The 19,511-nt window shown below is 37.0% G+C and overlaps 1 protein-coding gene across 1 annotated transcript in view; it reads right to left on the bottom strand.

The window, feature by feature from the left end:
• Positions 1 to 19,511, bottom strand: part of LOC111158714 (interaction protein for cytohesin exchange factors 1) — a 207,122-nt gene that overhangs the window by 93,103 nt on the left and 94,508 nt on the right. Inside the window, exon 4 of the mRNA XM_022520933.1 lies at positions 10,429 to 10,598. Coding sequence (XP_022376641.1) covers positions 10,429 to 10,587 — 159 coding nt within the window. The 5' untranslated portion in view covers positions 10,588 to 10,598. The remainder of the gene's footprint in view (positions 1 to 10,428; positions 10,599 to 19,511) is intronic.

The following is a 19,511-nucleotide window of genomic DNA, read 5'->3' as shown; positions in this document are numbered from 1 at the left end:
CACAGAGAAAGTAGAATGGTGCTTGTAAGGGATGCAGGAAAGGAGAGAAGGGGAATTACTGTTTCCTGAATACAAAGTTTTAGTTTTGTAAGACGAAGAGAGTTCTGGAGACGGTTGTACACTAATGTGAATATACTCCTTGCCAGTGAACTATATCCACAGAAGTCTTTAATGGGAAATTTCCTGTTACGTGTATTTCACTACAAGTCTTCAAAAACAAGAAATAAATTTAAAACCTTTTTTAAAGATATTACTGCAAAACTCATTATTTTTCAGTAAAGGAAATGCATTTACCACGATAATCTTCAGAAGACTGAAAGTATGAGAATAATGGTTAACGTGTTGTTAATGAGCACCGTCTCTTTCGCAGGGAAGAGCCAGAAAAGGAAGAAGGCGCAGAGAGAACAGGCGGTTTGCTTAAAGTGTTATTAACTAGCTGCAGCATCAGGGTAGAACCTGTCCTCCTGACTCCACATCCACGGACATCTTCGACAATAGCATGTTATTTCCTGTGTCTTTTTTGAAGACGTTGTTTCAGACATGTTCTCCTAAATTCTGACTCCTTTAAAAAAATGTTCAGTATTTTAGGGGTGTCTGGGTGGCTCAGTCAGTTAAGTCTCTGCCTTTGGCTAGGTCATGATCTCAGGTTCCTGGGATTGAGCCCCAGGCTGGGCTCCCTGCTCAGCGGGGAGTCTGCTTCTCCCTCTGCCCCTTTCCCCTGCTCCTGCTCTCTCTCTCAAATAAATAAATAAAATCTTGAAAAATATATAGTCAATTTTTTTTTTAATTTCCACTGCATAGTCCTTTTGAAATGTTCCTGAAATGTGCTCTAAGGGGGACCAAACACAGCAGCACAATGACAGATGAGCTCACCAGTAAGCTATTCTGTAGAAGCAGCTGGGTCCTTGGCCCTTAAAAAGGCTTGCTCCATAGGGATGATAAATCTGCAAATAATGACTTCTCAGGAAAATCCTCAGCTGTAACCAAAAGTTCAGCTCATCCCATGGGCCACGTGTCATGCTATTGCTTGGGAAATGCACACAAGCCTCACCACAAAATCATGTATTACCTGAATTCTTCGTCCACTGAGCTGAAAAATCCCCCAGGGCCTTCCAGATCATGCCTCTGCTTTATAGCTCAAAACCAACTTTTACACAGAGTTAGTAGAGCATTTTTTAGAATCTCCTGCACAAGATAGGCCATTCTTGACAGAAAAAACCATTTCCGGTGTTTAAAAACCCTTAGCCCAATTCTTTTACAACCCTAAATCAGGATATCATGCAAACACATTTCACCTAAGCATATATAAAATTGTCTTTCTTTGCGTATTCTTTTGATTTTTTTTATATCTTTTCTAGTGCACTTGATCTTCTAAAAGTTGCTCTGAATTATGTAAAGATATTGCGCTTGGCCAAAGCATACTTATAAGAAAACGGATCCATAGAGAGTTACATCACTGACCTAGGAGTACCCCACTTTGTAAGAAACTGCAAGACTAAAAGCCAGGTGATGTTTTGCCTTATACCATGTGGTGAAATCCACCTTCCTACTGCTTGCTTAAAAGAATTTATGAGTCATATACACATACACATATCAATATATTTATACAGATATTAATATTTATACACATACTAAAAGCTATATAAACATACATATACATGTAAGTTAAAAATATGGATCACTTTATTTTTAAGTTAATATATGTGTACTTATGTATTCCATCACCTGATGGCTATTTTAAGAAGTTTTAGAATAAGAGGCATTTCTGATTTTAAAACTTACGGATTGGTTAGTAAACTACTGTATAACTATATGTATTACAGCTATTGGAAGTGATGTGGATATATATATATATGTTGACATGAACATATATTGATAATATATTGATTAGCGAGAAAATCATTACAATATTATACATAGTGTCATTTTATTTTTGGAAAACTTAGAAAAATATGGAAAACTTAGAAAAATATTGGAAACATATACACCAAAATGTTTAAGTGATCACCTGGAAGTGGTAAGTCTGTGATTCATTTAAATGAATAAACTATCATAATTCATTTATTTCTTTCTGTTTGCCTCCTTGTCTCTCTTTTTTTATTTTGCTTAATTTCTTTTCTAATTTTTCTAAATGAACACATATTATTCTATAGGATTTTTAAGCATTTTTGAAATTAATTCAAATTTCCAACAAGCAAGAAGATGGATTGTATCAAAAACAGAGCAAGTAAAACAGAGAGAAGGTGTGGAAATGTGTGCAGAAGTCCTATGAGGAGGGACAGTGCCACATCCCCTGAATGGGAATATCAGCCAGTGCTGTGAGCTAAGGGGATGGTCCTCTCCTACAACACAACCTACACCATTAAGTCTGGTATCCTCTTCCAAACTGGCAGTGCCCAATCATATCACTGTTTCCTGAGAACAAGACAAAAGAAACAAAGGATTTCACAGTCTTGGTGTTTCACAATTGATTATGTAAAGTTAGGAAAGATTTTCAAGGAGCATCATATTGCCAACACAAGTCATTGTTCCCACATCATATGAGTTGGGCAACAAGAAGTTATTAAAAACAGCCTGCCTCAAGTATAGACTGAGCTGATCCTAAAGCTTTAATGGAAGACCATTGTTCTAGAAATCCATTCCGGGACCTACGAAGGAAAATGAATGTTAGCACACAACAATAGACAGCATCAGAGACAATAAATAAATTAAACCAAAGTCCCCTTTAAAGATCTTTCCCACATGCCTGAAATTTTTTTTTAAGATTTTATTTATTTGTTTGACAGACAGAGATCACAAGTAGGCAGAGAGGCAGGCAGAAAGAGAAGGAGGCAGGCTCCCCACTGAGCAGAGAGCCCAATGAGGGGCTCGATCCCAGGACCATGGGATCATGACCTGAGCCAAAGGCAGAAGCTTTAACCCCCTGAGCCACCCAGGCACCCCATACATGAAATTTTAACAAGGGAAGTAACAGAATTCAAAATGTCCTCAATTATTCTTACATTCAGATTTTCGAGTGGTATGTAAACAATCCTCACCCATGAGTGGTCACCCTGAGGTAAACTGCTCACTTACAGCGGCTAAAACATCCTACGTTGCCCTGTGTCAGTATTACACCTTCCAATTTCCACTTTGGGGCACTCTAGGAACTCTAGGAACGTATACTGGCAAAGAGTTCATCAATTTTACACAATTAGTCTGAATCGCCTTCTCTGAAGAAACATTTTTAAATATTGGAATTTTGTTCAGGATACACTCAGAATTTGGTTGTTGACTAACAATAAATGAAGCTCAAATAAATTAGAGGCTCATTATTAATAAAGTATCTCATTTTGGTATAATTAACATAAGTTTTTGATATAAAAACATAAGATGCTCAATAATGCTTTGATTCATTGCTTTATATAACTGATGATTAAGCAATATAATAAGTAATTTACTCAAAAAATACTGGTCCCCACTCTGTGCCTACCAGTTCTAGGCTCTAGTGACACAGTTTAAATGAGAAAGGTAAAGAATATACCTTCAGCTGTTTACACTGTAATTGGTGAAAGAACAAAAAAATATATAATAAGCTCTGATCAAAGTATTCATAAAATTCCTCAGAAATTTTTTCCAATCTATGGTAAGCTCATGCAGGCATTTTTCCAGAATCTATGCTAATAGGTGACTGCTAATCAAAGGTGCAGAAGACTTCAGTGTGTTTTTCCAAGGGAAAATGAACTCATTCTTTATTTTTCTTATCTGAAAGAAAGACACTTCACATTCACTAAAACTTCCAGAGGAGTTGTCTCACAGAGAGAGAAACTCTGGCTTTCAAGGATCATTTTCTGCAAAAGTAAATTCTACCTAATCTAAAAACTGATTAGATGTTTGCTATAGAGATTCTCATAAAACTGACTCCAAGAAAAATCCCTTCCTCCAAAATTCACATGCAGTGTACATGCAGTTAAAGACCAAAAACACATGATACAGACCCAAATGCTTGCACTCACAGGCATGTGAAACCATTCAGATGGTGAGAGAGGAAGCAGGTCACTGCTGGGCAAGCAGACTGGAGTCTCAGAAACTGAAAAGTCTACATAATATGTATTAAACAGATATTAACCTCAAACCTCCTTAGTCCTCATGAGATAAAAAGTTGGTCAATTCATCTCTTCTAGGTGAAGTCTGGGAGTCCCAAGCCTCCCTTGAGTTGTTGATGCAATAGAACAAATGAAATCAATGAACAGTTACTGAACTACAAACAATACAGGTTTCTGGTAATTTTATACAAAGAATGTACAAAACTAAAAGAAAGAGTAAAAGACCAAAACAGTAAAAGACAATGAGTCTAAAGGAAATTCACATTTTTAACCATCTTCTTCCTCCCTCAGTTTTTATATTATTTTCTCAAACTCCCAGGCTCCAAAACTTGGAATCATTCTTATTTTAGCCTCAAATGTTTTGTGTCTTACATCCAAGCACTCAACAGATTTTGCCATTTCTTACTGTTAAACATGTCCCACATTTTTGCTGTGTCTACTACAGGCTAGGAGTTCCCATCTCAATGCCTGCATTTTGTCATATCTAACTGACCTTCCGGAAGCTCCTTTATTCTCCATACATCTCATTTACTATTGCTAGGTTAGTATTTTCACTTGCTAATTTCATTAGATCATTTTCAGATTCAAGAACCTACAGTGGCTCCCTACTATCTACTGGACCAAATCCACATTCCTACACAGTGCATTTGATGCCCTCGTGTACTGGCCCTGTCTCACCTCTCAGGGGGGACACCAAGCAGCCCAGGGAAAAGAGCCTGGCCTTGGTATTGGCAGATCACGTTTTTTAATCTCAGCTCTGCCATTTACTGCTTATAGGACTTTGAGCAAGTTACTTAAATTCCCTAAGCTTCAGTAAACTCCCTTGAAAAATGGGAATAATAATATTTGTCTTGCTAGGTTATGGGAATTCAATATAATGCTCCACACAGTGGGTTGGCATTGCTCATCTATATTTTCATTCCTTTGTTCACATAGTCTCCCAACTGGAATGCCCAACCCCCTACTCTTCTTCCCTGGAGGGGAAAAAAAGAAAAAAAAGAAAAAAAAAAAAAAACTGTCTTTCAAGGCAGATCTTAAGAGAACCTTCTCCCTGAAAATTTTCTATTTTCACTGCAATGCACAGAAATAATGTTTTCGGATTGGTAAAAACTATGTTTACCTCATAAAGGAAATCTTTGACCAAGGAAATCATGTAGCTTGGAAAATGATTTTTTTTCTTTAAAAAAAAGGGGGAGGAAAAACATACCTTTTAGATAGGACAAAAAGAGAGCGAGAGAGAGAAACTTCCAGAGATTAAAAAAAAAAAAATCACTGTGACAGAACTCCCTCACATTTGGCCCAGACTATTTCTCCTAACCCTAGAATTTACAGAATTCATCAGTACTGCTCAATTCAGAGCATTTTTTTAATCAATCTTTCTTTGATTATGTCATTTATATAGCTCTTTCTTCTCTACTACTCTAGAAGCTCTTAATACAAGAAATGTAGACTCTTGTTTTTTATTCCTACAATTGCATTTACAACTGTTAGCCAAAATTATTCTTAAGACCTCAATAATACCGGTAGAAGGATATGTAGGTGGGCGGGTAGATGGGTGAGTAGGTGGATGGATGATAAAGTTTTCATGTTAGGTTCACTTAAAAAGAAAATGTTTTAAGTCTACTCTCTGTAACTAATATTAAACTATGCTTTGTTAATTAAAGCCTAAATTATTTAGGCAATGCATCCAAGTCGTATGCCAGCGTAATGTATATGTCCCCTTGATGTATTTTAACAGTCCACACACACTCTGGATAAAGCAAGAAAATACATCGCTGAGATGAGTAAATGCTCTCTGAATAGAAACATTTCAGAACCTTACTAATTTTAAATGGGTTATATAATATGCATTTACTTTATAATCTGTCTGGGTATAAATAAAATCCAAAATACCTTTCCCAGGGAACTAAGCAGGATTTTAGTGAAGAATTCTCAGAAAAGAAAACTAAGTTACAGCAAAAATGGGAAAATCTAAAACCTTAAAAAAGTAAGACAGTTTTAATAACTAAGTAATGACATCTTAAGGACTTATTTTGTCACTAATTTGTAGTAACACGCCTGAAGGAAAACAGTAACTCAGAATTTTGCTTCTCCTTCGCCAAAGAGAAGTTGGTCCCAAACTTCTCCAGCTGTGCCTGATATCCAGGTAAAGTGCTAGTGTGCAGGGGCGTTTCCTGGGACATCTGCCATCTCTCCGTCTATGTTTCCGCCCCCAGTCTGATGATCCTGATCAAGAGACCCTTGTTTACAACCAGGGGACATGGTTAGAAAAAATCTTTTAAAAAAATATATAGCCCCTCATAAAATGTCCCCAAATGGGAGCAGAGGTACGGGACCCACTTAGGACCATGGAGCCCTCCTAGTGTATCTCAAATTGCACCTTTTCCTGCATTTTTATTTTCAAGATTACAAGTGGAAATCTCTTTACTGGAAAATCACTTTCCATCAAAAGCAGTCTTTATCCACCCCATTGCTCACATGTCCCAGGGGTAATGTAAATGCTGATGATTCCTAACCCTTACATAGTTTATGAAATCAACAAATATTAATTGAGTGCCTAGTAAGTGTCAGACACTGCACTAATGATATACTTGTGGTCCTGCCCTACAGAGAGTAACAATTATGGAAATCAGTAAGCCTAACAAACATGTGCAAAAGAGAAAGAGGAGTATAAAACTGAGAAAAGCGTATGCTGCTATAGGAACAGGCAGAGCCACTCTGATTTAGGTCAGAGGACAGAGTAAGACCACGTAGAACAAAGGCTACTTAAGTTAAAATTTGATAAGAAGGCCAGCGGGATTCTGTGGGAGAAAGAAAGACTTTTGGGCATGGAGATAGACAATTTTCTGAGCAGAGCAACAGCATGTGCACAGAGGCTTAAAGAGAGTGTCAGCCTATGTAATGCTAACAAGGGATTTTTTTTTTTAATTCTGTAGTTGAAGGTTGGGTGGTGAAGGGGCAGGGGGCAAAATAAGAAGGATACAGTACAGGAGACTCTCCTAAGTGAGGGAAGAAATTTATACTTTATCCCAGGGGAAAGGGTAAACAATTGTGCAATTGCAAATGCAGAGTTGTGAACAGTCTGAATTTTTATGGCTGTACAACTTAAATATGGTTTTGCAAGACCTGCCACGCACTCTTGCGTGCTGTAGCACTTTCTGAGCATGTAATACAGGGTGTGAAAATGGCAGAGGAGTGTCTGGACTTGACCTTTCTCAAGGAAATCCGGGTGGGGCTGTCTGAGGTATCAAAGCCTCATGAAGGAAGAAGGTACTCCATGCATCCATCACTAGGGAGCAGTACAACAGAGAGGCGTCCAGGATGGGGAGGGTGGCGCCTCTCCTCAGGTAGGAGTCAGAGACCAATAGAGACAAGCAAAGGGGTCCCACAAGATCGCCATAGTTTCATCTGAGAATTGCCCTAGCTTCCACCTCTAGAGCTGCTCCCAGAACCCTACTGGGTCATTTATCCCAGTGTCTGCATGGGGTCAGGCTGGCCAATGGTAACAAGCCTGGCTGCGGAGTCAAAGGAGCTCAAGGTGGTCTGTTTTCCCCCCTTACTACCTGTGTCTCTTGGGAGCTATGCACACAATCTTCCTGCATTTCAGCCTTCCCAACTTGGAGATCATTACTACCTCGGAGGGTGTTTCTGAGAAGAAAGAGCATGTGTGAAAGGTACCTAGAATATCCCTTGGCATAAGAGTAGGCATTCGATAAAAGGTGGTTCTTGCTGGGAGGCTATTGGCTCCATTACCTCCCAGCATCAGGCCATGGAAGAAAGAATAAAGAATAGGGAACGGAGAATAATGAGAGGTTTGTTCATTAGGTGTAGGTGACTTGGGAGCTACTTTGTTGAATCTGAATTCCTTGGGTGGCAGAAAGTAAATAAATGTTCTTAGCTTGAGGACATGTGTTTGGCTCTTATTTCACAGTTGACATTCACACAGATACTAGGAATATGACTGTTAATTAATTGTTCATTGAGTAGCCTTTTTTTTCCCCATAACAAACATATAATTAAAATGTCAGGGTATGCATGCACACCCACTCTTGTGGGTGTGTGTGTATGTGTGTGTGTAAAGAAAGAGAATTCTTCTATAACAGAGTCATAGAATTAAGGAGTTGGAAGGTCCTTCTCTTACATACCACTAGTTTATTAGGATAATTCCAAGTCCAGATAACAGTAAACTCATTCTCTCTTCAATGTTGCTAATCTAACTCTATTCAAATACATGATTTGTTACCCAAATATTGCTTTATAGATTTGAGTGAAGGCAAGTGAGAACTGGGTTCTTAAGTGTGTCTGGTATTCTTTCCTTTTCCTCTTTTCCAATCTCGTCTCAGCCCACACTTCTGTTCCCTCTGAAAGCAGGAGTTTCCTAACACCCCAAATAGGTAACTGTCCTCTAAGTTCCTCCTGGAAGAGAGCTTTAGACAAATGAGACAATGAAGCCACATTGGCCAAATCTGTACCCATGTGTGAATCAAAGGGGGTTTCCTTTAAATTCTATGAAGACAGACAGCACTCCTCAGAACATATTTGTTGAATAATTTGAGAAAATTCATGCCATACTTATATCTGAGTTTGTTACTTACCATGGATGTGCCATGCCTCATCAATACCTAATCCTTCCAACAGCCTCTGGAAATTCCCAGAGGGTATTAGAAGGTGTATCAGTAAGTCCTCCTGTTTTATAAAAGATTCAGATTATCACTTACCACAACTACCCAAAAGCAAAAGTCCAAAATAATACAAAACAAGAGGAAGAAATTTATATTGACCTTAATTCCTCTGAAGAAATAAGCTATGTTCCTTTAGGAACAATTCCTGAGGATAGAAAGTGAGATCCCAGCCCCATGTTGCCTTAAACTGGGTAAAACTACTCCACATTAGACAAGAGATGATGGATGTATCCAGAAGAAGAGATAAAAGGAGAGAAGGGACATAGTAAGACACCGCATACCCTGCAAGGTGGTTCTTTCTCGCAGCCCTCCCAAATCTTCAATAAAGTTGTTAAAGCTCAAAGGAACCTCGAAAAAATACATTTTTATGGAACTCAAAACACCATGTTTTGCACAAGGTGAAACCAAAGCAATAAGCTTAAGAACAGGGCTGGAGAGGGGTTGTAGAGAGAGAAGCGTGGGAGTGGGAGGGAGATTGCTTATTCCAGAGCACTGGAGTTGGATTTGGGTTCAGTTTTACCAAACCTTTACAGGACAGGTGCCTAGGGGCACATGGGTAACATAAATTTCTTATTAATGGTCAATGAATGTAAATTTGTCTACTAAAAATCTTACCCACAAACTATACCCAGAACTTATATTATGTTCGTGATGTTACATGATCTAAAGCTCTGTTGCTTGAGTGATAGGCATCCACAAACCATTTTAGATGTATGGTGTCATAAAAAAAAAAAAAATGTTCTGGCTTATGGGCAGTCCCTAGGTAAATTCCCCTTAACTGATGAAAGGACATCCATTGCTGATTTTCACCAGACCCCAAAAGAAACTCCAGCTCTCCTGAGATCGGCAATTGGCTATTGGGGGTTAGTGGAGAAAATTCCTATATGAAAAGTCCCTATTCATTCCATATTCAACAACATCATTGTCCTTAAAATGTTTCCAGCCAGGAAAGATCAGCAAACCTTCTAACAATAACTTTATTTCCAGTTCTTCCCAACAGAAAACTAGCCTGTGAAGCAGACCACAGAAGGGTACTGCTAATTAAAGATAAATTAGGCAACTTTCTTCAAGCGTTGTCTGATCATCCCTCTTTAATGCCATCACTTAGCGTGCCAAGGAATAAGAGCCAACAGTAAGCAACCCAGGGCAGGTTAGTGAGTCTAAAACCAACTCACTCAATAAAGAAGGGCAGAGGAAAACATAGTAAAGAAGGAGAAATGAAAATATGTTCTATGGACTGAATCAATTTACAACCTTAATATGTCTTAAAGCTCATGCCCTTTTTTCATAGAAATCTGAATAACACAAAGTTTCCATATAAAGCGCTGCCCATGTAAATCCTGAAATGATTAAAATTTTGTCATGGAATAGTAACATTAATAGACACTGAAAACCTCCTTCAGGAAGGATATAAATTTGGACACCCCTCTCCAACAAAAGATGAGTCAAGCAGGATGATTTTTCTCTTGCATAAAATACAGTAGAATAACCTACGTATCTCTTGAATCAGGAACGGTTTCTAGAACTTATTTGTTTGTTAGGTCTGTTCCAAGTCCCAGAAATAAAAAATGAACTTCCCCATAGGGATCGCCTGCTCCTCAGTGGTCTTTAATCCACCCTTGTCAAAACGGCTGAAAAGGAGAGGAAGACAGTAGACTCACCATTTGATTGCTGTACCAGTATAGTGATGTTCCCTTCAGCACTACCCAGAACTTTTTCCATTTGTTGGTCAGGAAAGTTCCTTTTTCCTTTTTCTTATACAGCCACCCTTGGCAGTCAGCATGTCCCAGGTCTTTACAGGATATCCTCCTCCGACTCATCGTGAAGAACCCTGCAACAATTATATGAAGAGGTAGGTAACATATTATCCTGGTTTATGTGACAGAGTGAAAGGTAACTGTTAATTGTTTACCTGTTGGGAATTGGATTTTTTACCAAAATACATGCAAAGTAAATGCAAAAAAAAAAAAAAAGACTAATTTCTTTATTTTATTTTTAATCATTCGTTTGGTGCTTAGAAGGTACAAGATAGGACCAAAGAAACAGTGAGACTAGAATGCAAGTGTTAGTCTAAGAATATTATTCAACAAGAATAAGTTGAAAAAATTAAAATCGTGAGGCTGGCAGGAACATCATTGCCCTAACACAGCTCCTTTCAAAATAATAGCAGTCATTATGCAATAGATGGAGAAGGGTTAATGCCCACCTAAACACAGCCACTTCCCGACTCAGTGCCAGCTTTTCTAAGCTTTATTGACATACCACGAGGGATTAATCCAAATGAACAGCATGCCGTCATTTCTTATAATCGATCCAAAAATAACCAAAAATTTAATCTGCCATCCACCTTCTGATATTAGCATTAAGACAGACAAAAATCTGACCCCAAAGAAAGCATCGGACAGAAAACCCACACTCACACGCACACAGGCACACAAAAAGGGGATAAAGAAACAAAAGAGATCTAATTACCTTGAGTTTTCTTTCTCTGCTTCTGACGCAAGGGAACCTGCTGATAATGCAGGAAGGAAAGAAAAGAGGAAATTTCTGATTGTGTTGTAACATTTGTAAAGAGAGAAGGAGGGAGGGGGTGGCAGTGTTTATGAGCAGGATGGAAGCTAAAAAAAACTCCAAGCAGAGCTAAAGGGGAGCTACTCGCTGAGGCACAAAATGTGCTAATTAGAATCGGTAGACGTTGAGCTGAACCTGAAGAAAGATACAAAGACCCGTAACTCGGCATCTATCACTAATGTTTCCTGTTTCCACCACAAGCAGCTTTCGAGCTATCACTTCAGTTAGGACAGGATGATGTGCACTGGAGTTCTTAAAAATAGTGAAATATTTCCCCTTTGAGTGTGTGTGTGTGTGTGTGTGTGTGTGTGTGTGTGTGTGTGTGTGTAGAAGAAGAAAAAGAAGAAAACCAGATCCTGCTTCTTCTCCTGCAATTTCTAAATAACACCCATTATTTCAATAAACTGGGAAGATAACTGTGATCTCACAATATTACAGATTCACATCAGATTATTAAATCCAAAAAAAATTATTAAATCCATGGCCCTGCCCCCGCATAAGATGATGCATAGACCCCATGAATTAAATATCTCAGAAAAAGAAATTCTACAACCTCTTTTGGTGACATCTAAGCAACTCTCAACTCTACTTATCAGGAAATTCTTATCTACAGCCAGATTTAAATTACTCATTTTGTCTTTAAGCGTCTCTGGATATTTCTCACATGTCTTAGAGAAAATAAATTAATTTCAACTTCTATGTTATGCTAGCTCTTCAAATATTCAAATCAGACATAAGATAACATATCTGAAGTACACATCTTTCACAATACACTTTAAACCATTTGTGTCAGATCAGACTATCAGCAAAAATAGATAACAACAACAAAAAATGCTTTCAAATGACCTCGTGTATGTGTGTGCATAGAGACATTTTAGATGAAAGAAGTTTCACTTTTTCTCCACAATATCTAAGCTGAATTTACTCAGATTTAAAAGACTTAATCTTATATGTTTACAAGTAGAGAATTCGAAAACACTGTGCATAATTGCAGAGCTACTCTCATAGTTGGCATGTAATCATAATACAACATTTTCTAATGTTACTGTAGAGGCACTTGGCTACTATATTCTACATAGTTAACTATCGATCTACCAGCTATTGTAGATTGTTCTATATGTGTGAAGAGGGAATATGATATAGGGGTAATAAGATGGGATTTGTAAATCCAGAGGCCTGAAATCAACTCCTTGCTGTCATAATTAGTAGCTGTTATTATGCAGGGAAAAGTTGATTTACCACTAAGAGCCCACTTCCTCATCTGCAAAAGCAAGATATTTCTAATAATTCTAATCCTATGGGTGTCATAGATATTCAACAGGATTGTATATGAAAATGCTCCAAAAACTAAAAAACATTGTATTATTACAGATATAAGCAAATACTTCATACTAATAAACAAAAGTTTCAGCATTTTTGGAATAAGTAGGACTTGTATTTCCTTCAGCAATGTTGATAAAGTTAATGTGCTTAAATTATATTTCCTGGGAAATCTCATACTGACTTTTTATTTTACAAATGTTAGAATAAAATTTTATCCCTGAAGTCATCAATAATCCATCCTTGCAAGACACAAGACATAACAAAGGCAGTAACTGCCCTAATTTTTAGGCAAGAATAGATTTTTTAGTCATGACACGTGACTAAAATTTAAGCATAGGATGACACCAAGGTCCTAGTCTCAGCTCCACTTCCCTGAATCTCTCCCACCCTGACCAGCATCTTGGTCTAAAATTCCCACCATTCCCTCAAGTGGTCTCCTGGGGTCTTTTTACTATGCAATTATCTGAGATCAGGGAAATCAGTTAGTACCTATTGAAAAATTTTAGCTCAAATACATATATCATTTGGACAGTTAAAACTTAGGTGAGAGGGGTGCCTGGGTGGTTCAGTGGGTTAAAGCCTCTGCCTTCGGCTCAGGTCATGATCTCAGGGTCCTGGGATCGAGCCCCATATTGGGCTCTCTGCTCGGCAGGGAGCTTGCTTCCCCCTCTCTCTCTCTGCCTGCCTCTCTGCCTACTTGTGATCTCTGTCTGTCAAATAAATCAATAAAATCTTTAAAAAAACAAACAAACAAACAAAACTTAGGTGAGAGCCAGGACTAAAGGCAAAGAAGAGAGTAAATAAATTTAAATGTGGGAACAGAAGCATTCCCAAATGGTTCTGGCCCCAGAAGAACAAGGTGAATCACACTAGTCCACAAAAATAGCCACTCTCAGAAGAACAAAAGAAAGGAAAGTGTCAAGAGGAGAATTGTAGAACCTGTGAAGGGAGGCAGCGCTCAGACCATCTTGCCTCACCGAGAACCAGTGAATTTCTTCCATCCGCCCCTTCTGAGCTCCAGTGGGATTGGGAGCACTCCAGATCTTGCATCCAAACTTAGGGCTGGCTCCAGAGAAAGCCCAAATGAAACTGTAGGTTTTGTCCCAATTTTGCCAAGACCAGCCCTCAGTGTTAGCTAGATTCTTGTGCCTAGGCTGGTGAGAGTGGGTGCTCCAGGCAGAAGGATGGTGAGCATCTAATACCAAAAAATGATTTTATTCAGACTTTTTTAAGGAGGGTAAAGGAGTTTAGTCATTGAGTATACCCTCCTCTGACCATATTTCCCCTAAGACAAATTATTATAAAATCTATATTAACTGTTCAAACTGTTTCCCCCGACCAGAAACAAAGTATATATTATAGAAATAACAAATCATCAGGAGTTTCAGTTTCACTTGGTGTGTATGAATTTGAAACCTACCTTGGTTTACATGAGAGAATGAAAACAATCTTGAGAACTTCAGTGAGTTTAAGATACATCTTACTCCTCACAACAGGAAGTGGAACCCACGAACTAGTCAGTTTCAAAAAGATCTTACAGTGTGGTTTTTTTCACTAGGTAAGTGAAAAAAAGCCAAGCAGCCAGTTGAGCAGTTTATGAGATAGTTTTTCAAAAGAGGAATTATAATTCATTATTATAACAAGTATCCAGAGCCTAATAAAATCTTCCCATTGGGATGCAGTAGGTAAAAGTGAAGAATTACTCTAAATTCTGAATTTGCACTAACTTGGCTCTAAAATATGGGGGGAATTTTTCTTTTAAATATTTATTTCTGAGGTGCCTGGGTGGCCCAGTGGATTAAGCCTCTGCCTTCAACTCAGGTTATGATTTTAGGGTCCTGGGATCCAGCCCCACATCAGGCTCTCTCCTCAGCGGGGAGCCTGCTTCCCCCTCTCTCTCTGCCATCCTCTATGCCTACTTGTGATTTCTCTCTGTCAAATAAATAAATAAAATCTTTAAAAATAAATAAATAAATATATATATATATATATATATATATATATATATATATATATATACATATTTCTTTTCTACTGGAAAATACTTTTATTTTATAAAATGGTTACAAAAATTCATTTGTTTACTAATCATTTAAAAACACAGATAAACATGCAAAGGAGCAAGTACAAAATATAAAAAGGGAGCTCCTTTGATGTTGAATGATGATGGTAACACCCAAGTTACAGGTAATTAGTACAGTGACTTCTGATCTATATAGTAATTGGTAAATCTTGCAGGTACAATTTACCCCCATGATATACTAAAACCAAAAGTAAGATGGTTTCTCATTCCATGAAACTTCATAATGATCCTGGTCTTTAGCAAAACTATACAGTGATATGCTAGTTAATGGTCCCTGATTTGTAGCATTTACCAGTTCCCACGGTGTGAAGCCTCACATCATTGTCAATTTCAAACTACCAATACTTTAACCAAGCCACAAAATTTCTAAATGTTTTATAGTCAAGTCAATTCCATCTGACAGAGCTGTTAGGAATGTTTCTCCACAAATGGCTTTTTCCCACAAAGATCTTTTCTCCTTCCTGGAAAATTAAACTCAACTTTATAAAGGGAATTTTAAAGCTTTCAATTATTAAAATTTTACCTGAGAAAATTCATTAAAATCTCGTTTCTTTTTTTCAGAAGACTAAACACCTTAAATATTACTTAATAATTCATGTGAAATGAAAGTCTCTAGTGAAAAATGGAGACAGATAATAGACATTCTAATAATAATAGACAGTAATAGAAAACAATGACAGCTGGAAGATATATAATGTTTGCCATGTGCCTGCACTGCCCTGAATCTTTTTGCAAATACCAGGATTGAATCTTCACAATTATTGTGGTTTAGGTGCTATTCTTATCCCCATCTTAAAGAAGAAGAAAATTGAAGATATTGGATTCAGGATTTTGTGCAAAGTCACAAAAGTAAATGGTAACATGAAGATATTTATTTCAAGAATAAAACTCACAATGTGGTAGCCTCTTCCGATATTTCTGTGTTTGTTGTTGATGTTACATAAAAGAGTAGGACAGGAAAGCAAGGACTAGAGTATAAAGGAAAGGAATGAAAGCAGGGTGACTAGGAAGAAGGGGAGAAGAAGGGGGGAAGGAAAGAGGGGAGAAGGAGCCAGGGAGAGGAGCCAGAGAAGTGAGCAGAGGTTGGAAGGGGAGGGTGAAGAAGAGGAAAAGTGAGAATGCAGAAAGTGAGGGAGAATGGAAGCCAGGGGAAATCCTGGAGTTTCTAGCTAAAATAATTGAAAAAATGACAGCAATATAGACTGCATATATTGTTTAATATTAAATATTAAATACTAATATTTATATTAAATTAAATTAAATATTAATATTTATATTAAATTAAATTAAATATTAAATATTAAACTATATTTAATATAGTTTTAAATATACATGCTCAGTAGTAAACATTGAATGTGATGTGCATCTGAGGCATCCAAGTGGAAATGCTCTGTATGTATTGTACTTAAGGGACTGGGATTTGGAGAAAATCTGGAATAAAGATATAAAATTGGGAACCATCCATGCATAGAGAGTAGAAAACTTGAGCTGGGATGAGATCACTCATGTGTGTAGAATGACAAAGAATTGAAGTCAGAATCTGAAGGAGGCCCAATTTGTTACACTGAGCGAAGAGCCAATGAAAAGATAAAGAAAATCAGAGAGGGGATGTTACAGGAGTGAGGAAGAGTTTCAAAAGAAAGATGAGTTCAAACCATCAAATGCTGCTGATATAAAAGAGAAAGATCCACTCTCAGATATATACGGAAGCCCAAAGAAACACAAGCCTGGAGGCACAACGGAAGTCACAGACAGCAGTTAATTGCAACACGGTGGTGGTAGAGCACAACTGTAAGAAGTTGAATGTGTGTGGGTATGTGAGTGGATAAACAGTGTCACTTTCATTTACTGTTGTGCTCTATCAGAACTAGAGCTGCATGGAAAAAAAATCTCAGAAACACTATATTGAAAATTAAATGTCTACATTAATGCTATTGTTTGTAGTGTTGTTAAATATTTCTTCTAAGTACTAAAATTGCATAGGAATGGTAAACACCACAATGTAAACTGGGGTGAATGACACAGAAATAGTAAAAAGAAGGCATCAGTAGGAAAACACAACTGTATTTATGTTTTATTACCTTAAAAATAATATCAATGGGTGCATGGGTGGTTCAGTGGGTCAAGTGTCTGACTCTCAATTTCAGCTCACATCATGATCTCAGGGTCATAGGATCAAGCCTGCACTGAGATCCAAGCTCTATGGAGAGTCTGCTTGAGATTCTCTCTCTCCGTCTTACTCTGACCTTCCCCCTGCTCCCTTTCTTTCTCAAATAAACAAATAACTCCTTAAAAATTTTTAAAAATAGTTCATAACAGCAATGTCCACAATAGCCAAACTATGGAAGGAGCCAAGATGTCCTTCAGTAGATGAATGGATAAAGAAGATCTGGTTCATATATACAATGGAGTATTAGCCATCAGAAAGGATGAATACCTACCATTTGCATCAACATGGATGGAACTGGAGGGGATTATCCTAAGTGAAATAAGTCAAGCAGACAAAGACATTTATCATATGTGTTTACTCATATATGGAACATAAGGAATAGCATGGAGGACCACAGCGGAAGGGAGGGAAAACTGAATGGGAAGAAATTAGAGGAGACAAACCACGAGGGACTCTGGACTCTTGGGAAACAGAGGGTTAAAGAATGGAAGGGTGTAGGGGGGAATGGGGTAACCAGGAGATGGGTATTAAGGAGGGCACCTGTGGTGATGAGCACTGGGTGTTATACACAACTAATGAATCGTTGAACACCACATCAAAAACTATTAATGTACTATATGATGGCTAACTGAACATAATAATAAAAAATTAAAAATAAATAAATAATTAAAAAACATCAAAAATTAAGAAAGAAAAAAAGGAACAAATGTGTACTCAATGAGTTAGAATATGAATATAGTTGATGCTTCTTTAACTTTTTGGATATGCCCAAATTGCTTTCAAGAAGGCTACTTAAAATCTCCTGCAATACATAAAATGTTCAGTTCTCTGCAACCTCAAGTGTATTTTGGTGACTTATTTCAGAATTTCAGAAATCTTTTTACTTCTTTTTTTTTAACTATTCCATTAAGTTCTGCCCCTGATTAATTATCCCTATTTCTTCAAATTGCTTTTTATTTACTCTGATACTCTTTTTCTGATTCCTGCAGAAAATATTTACCTCAATTTATTATTATTCTTTTTTTTAGTAATACACTTAGAGCTATAAATTTACATCCAAATTCTACCTATACCTCCCTGTTTTTCAATTCTAAGTAATTTCTTTCCATCCAGTGAGATATTCTAGAATGTACTTGTAAATTTCCTAACATCTGAGAACTTTTTAATAATTTTTTTCTTTTGAGTTCTAACTTCATTGATTTTTGTTCAGAAAGGATAATCTTTATGACATCAATTTCTTAAAATGTGTTAGCATTTATTTGTGACTTACTACTTAGTCAAATTTTATAAGCATTCTTTGTAAATCTCAAAGTTGTTAATTTTGTTCCCTAAGTATTTCCTATTTCTATGCAAGTTTTGTCACCAGAGCTGTAACTTTGTTAGTATTTCGATTCCTTTATTTTCAGTCTTTCTGTGTGGCACTTTTGTGTGTATGGTTTTTTATTTGTTTATTCTTGCTATTTCTTTTCTTTTCTTAATTTTGCTGTTTCTTTTATAAGCAGTCTATAACTAGGTTTTTATTTTTAAAAATATGATTACATGTGCCTCTTGATAGGTGTTTAATCTACTAACATTTACTGTAACTTCATCTTGTATTTTCAGTTTATATTTATTTTTTCCCTTTCTTTCATTTCCTTACATGCTATTCCACTGATGCTCAGTTTAGTATTTCTAAATTCATAGTGAATAGAATGTGTAATCCAGCACATCTTTAACTCCTGCTTCAATGTCTTCTCTCTTGGCATAATAGTCTAGATTTTTATTTTTCTATTAAAATGTTATAATTATCATCATTACTCATCAATGGATAATTAAATTTAGTGACAAGTTATCAATTTCTGTAATCATCTGTATATCCTTTATCAAATTTCTATCTGTTGGATTCACTTTTCTTTTTATTAGGGTACCTCCTTTAACAGTCCTTTTATTTTTATTTTTTTCCCTAGCTTTATTGAGGTATGATTGGTATGCAAAAAACATACATAATTAATGTATGCATACAATCTGGTGAGCTTGGACATATGTACACACTCATGTTACAGTCAAATGTATCTATCACCTCTAAAAGCCGTATCTCCCCCTTTGGTAAGAAAACAACATGAGATCTACCCTTCTAAAAATTTTTTGGGTGTACAATACCTTATTTTAACAGTCCTTTTAATGGGGATTTGTAGGTAGCATATTCTTAATCTTTATGTAAATAGTAATGTCTTTATTTTGTCTGCAAAATTGAATGACAGTTTAGCTGAGTATAAAACCATTTTCATCTGACACTTTGAAGATTCTGATCATCTGTCTTCTCTCATTCATTATATTGATGAAATCGCTGCTATGAGTCTGTCAGTCTTTGTACGTGACCTATCTTTTCACTCTTTTAATACATATTTATCGTCCTTGATATTCTGTAGTCCCACTCCCCCCTTCTCTCCACTGTACCCATGGCTCCCTCTTCATCAGTTTGGAGATTACTCTACTGGGTGCAGAATCATTCCAACAGTCATGTTCTGAGGTGAACATAAAGTATCTTGCGTATCCAGTCACAGACCTAGCTGGTGACTAGTTTCGGCTCCTGATTTTGAAGTTGTGTCCCTATCTCC

The sequence above is a fragment of the Enhydra lutris genome, unplaced genomic scaffold, assembly GCF_002288905.1.
Source record: "Enhydra lutris kenyoni isolate GAN:26980312 unplaced genomic scaffold, ASM228890v2 scaffoldscaffold62, whole genome shotgun sequence".
Taxonomy (NCBI): Eukaryota; Metazoa; Chordata; class Mammalia; order Carnivora; family Mustelidae; genus Enhydra; species Enhydra lutris.
The sequence above is the reverse complement of the archived record's forward strand: the minus strand, read 5'-3'. Positions and strand labels throughout refer to the sequence as shown.